General features: G+C 33.1%; 1 protein-coding gene across 1 annotated transcript; it reads left to right on the forward strand.

Moving 5' to 3' along the window:
* Positions 1 to 1,402: 1,402 nt before the first annotated feature.
* Positions 1,403 to 1,699, forward strand: LOC111691899 (DNA-binding protein D-ETS-6-like). The gene has a single exon (XM_023455399.1). The coding sequence runs from the start codon at positions 1,403 to 1,405 to the stop codon at positions 1,697 to 1,699; it is 297 nt and encodes a 98-aa protein (XP_023311167.1).
* The last annotated feature ends 959 nt before the right edge of the window (positions 1,700 to 2,658 follow it).

The following is a 2,658-nucleotide window of genomic DNA, read 5'->3' on the forward strand; positions in this document are numbered from 1 at the left end:
CTACTAAAAATCTAATACCGGCATTCAATTCTACGCCAAAGAATTAGTCTTGAGCAGTTTTTACTTTAACTCTAACTTATTTAACAGCTGAGATACAAACATGTAAAAAAGTGTCACAATAACGAGAAACGCCTTGTAACTCAGAAACAAATGAAGATAGCAAATTTTCGATATGACAGTCGAGTTTGCCATGAAAATCGAGCTCGAGAACGTGGTGTCAGATTTATCATATCTTTAGTAGTTTCTGAAATACTCTGAATTTCCATCGAAAATGGACCAGCCTGTACAAACATAAACGGACTTGGAGATTTAGCATTTACCTAAACGATACACAGAAATGGCAAAACTATTTTTTGATGCTACTCGTAGATTGCGAAATGCTATTTTTGTATTCGAGAATACAAAAGAATTTCGCAATCGAGTATGAAACAACATTTTTTCGAAAACTGTAGCCTATAATTCAAAAATTACTAAAATTGTGAATAGAAAATTTGGACATTTACGATTAATCTACTTGACATTTACGTCCCCCATAATATACTGCATATTTTTTAATACAAAATATTCTTTGGGGCGTCAATATCCGCTCCAAAATCTGGTGCTTCTTCAATAATTACCCAGTACACCTTACACTGTAAAAAAAATCCACTTAATTTCACTCACATCCTGGATGTAAAAGACTACGTTTTGTAGGTAGACAAAAAAAGGTGTTTTTTTTTCAAAACTGCTCATAAACTCAGAAAATTTTTTTCTAGCTTAATCAATGCCCGTGTCATTTAACCTGATTCCTCAGTTTCAATTTGTTTTTTTATTTTCTGTACACTGCAAAAAAATCGGTATGGGTGAAGGCAATAAAGGTTCGGAGTGAATCCACTGAGTGAAATAATTATTGAATTTCACTCAATATTGGTCATTTTTATCATTTTACTCATTTGTATATACCTAATCATATTTAAACTAAAACTGAATACGTTCACTCAAATATAGGTACTCCTTAAATAAATTCACGTAAACTCGTATTTGCTGCACTTGTACCTAAATCAGAGTAAATCTGAGTGAGTTTAAATGTATTTTTTCGAGTAGTGTGAATGACGCCGTGAAGATGGCACCACTTACATATTGCTTCTGTAGTCTCGATCATAGTTGATAGGGGCCCGTTAATCATTTATGAGTGATTTATTTTTGCACTCAATATTTAGTTAATTAAAAACCAAGTCTGAGTACAAAATGACTCAATAATAGTTAAATTTAAATCATATTAGAGAAAATTGGTTCTAAATTGGTTTTTTATACTCAAAATAGAGTCAAAAGTCGCTCAATCGATAGCAGTAACTTGGATTTGGATTTTTTTTTGCTAATATCCAGTTCATTAAATTTCAGGTACTACTACGACAAAAACATAATGTCCAAGGTGCACGGCAAGAGGTACGCCTACAAGTTCGACTTCCACGGGCTGATGGCCGCGTGTCAGGCCCAAGCCCAGGGTCAGGGTGACGTTATGCCCCCTTACCACAAGTACCAACCGCACCAGAGCGAGCTAGGGGCAGCGTTATATCCCACAACTCACACGGCTAACCCTAGGATACCCAGCATCCTACCAGCCACCACGCAACATTCGCAACCTGGGTTGTTTGCACCGCCAAGTTACTGGCCGTACTCCCCGGGAAGCTTCGATCCTCGGGGGCCCCCTTTCAACTGATTTATATGTAAAAATGTACATGGTTTGGTTTGCGGCAGATGTAATAGAGGTTTTACACATTTTAAAGTGTAGCGAAACTGAATTCAGGTCCTGTATACCAGAGAATATAAACTAAGCTAGTACGAATATGTGTCCCTAAGTATCAATCTCCAAATACGAAAGTAGGAATTAAGTCTAGGGCCTTTGTGAGACCGGTCGACTTCAACGTGATTAAAAGTTGAAATGCCAGAAAGTCCTTGGAGTTTATTTGACTGCAGGTAGTATTTTAGTAAGTATTCTTATTTTTATAAAGTACCTACTTAATCCTAAAACAAAACAAAAACAACAGAAGTAGTTGATTGATCCTTAATTGTTCTGAAGTTACAGATACATAAAATTATGAGTAGATATAAAGAAATATATTTAAATTCGTAAAATACATAAAAACGTATCTTCTTTCATATAATGTTTAATTAACGATTACTTAAGAATGCCCGTGTCTTTGCTGAATACACGTTTGCTCATTAAATCAAACTAAATCCGATTTATTTACCCAACAAAAAAATCATTTACAGGACAAAAATTATAAACAAAAAATATAATAAGTAAAACGAAGAAAATAAAACACAAATAACCAGAATAATATATGATTATGAACGATAAATAAAAATAGACTTTAAATTTTAATTTGCCGTTAAAAATAAAAAAAAACAAAGGAAAATAAATATTTTGTTAGGAAATATCTAGTATTGTGTATATTGTGTATTTTGAGATTATTTACCACCAGTTGGTAAATAAATATACGAGGCATATCCACAAAGAGTACTTAATTTTTTTTTAAATCGAAACTGAAAGAGTTACATATTATGTTCAGTGTAATTTTTTTAAAACCTGACATAGGCCAACTTTTTAATTTGAAATGATAGACTATTATTTCCAAATTCAAAGTTGTAGGAAATAATTTGACTAATAGCTGTTTT

The sequence above is a fragment of the Anoplophora glabripennis genome, unplaced genomic scaffold (assembly GCF_000390285.2).
Source record: "Anoplophora glabripennis isolate ALB-LARVAE unplaced genomic scaffold, Agla_2.0 scaffold6, whole genome shotgun sequence".
Lineage (NCBI taxonomy): Eukaryota > Metazoa > Arthropoda > Insecta > Coleoptera > Cerambycidae > Anoplophora > Anoplophora glabripennis.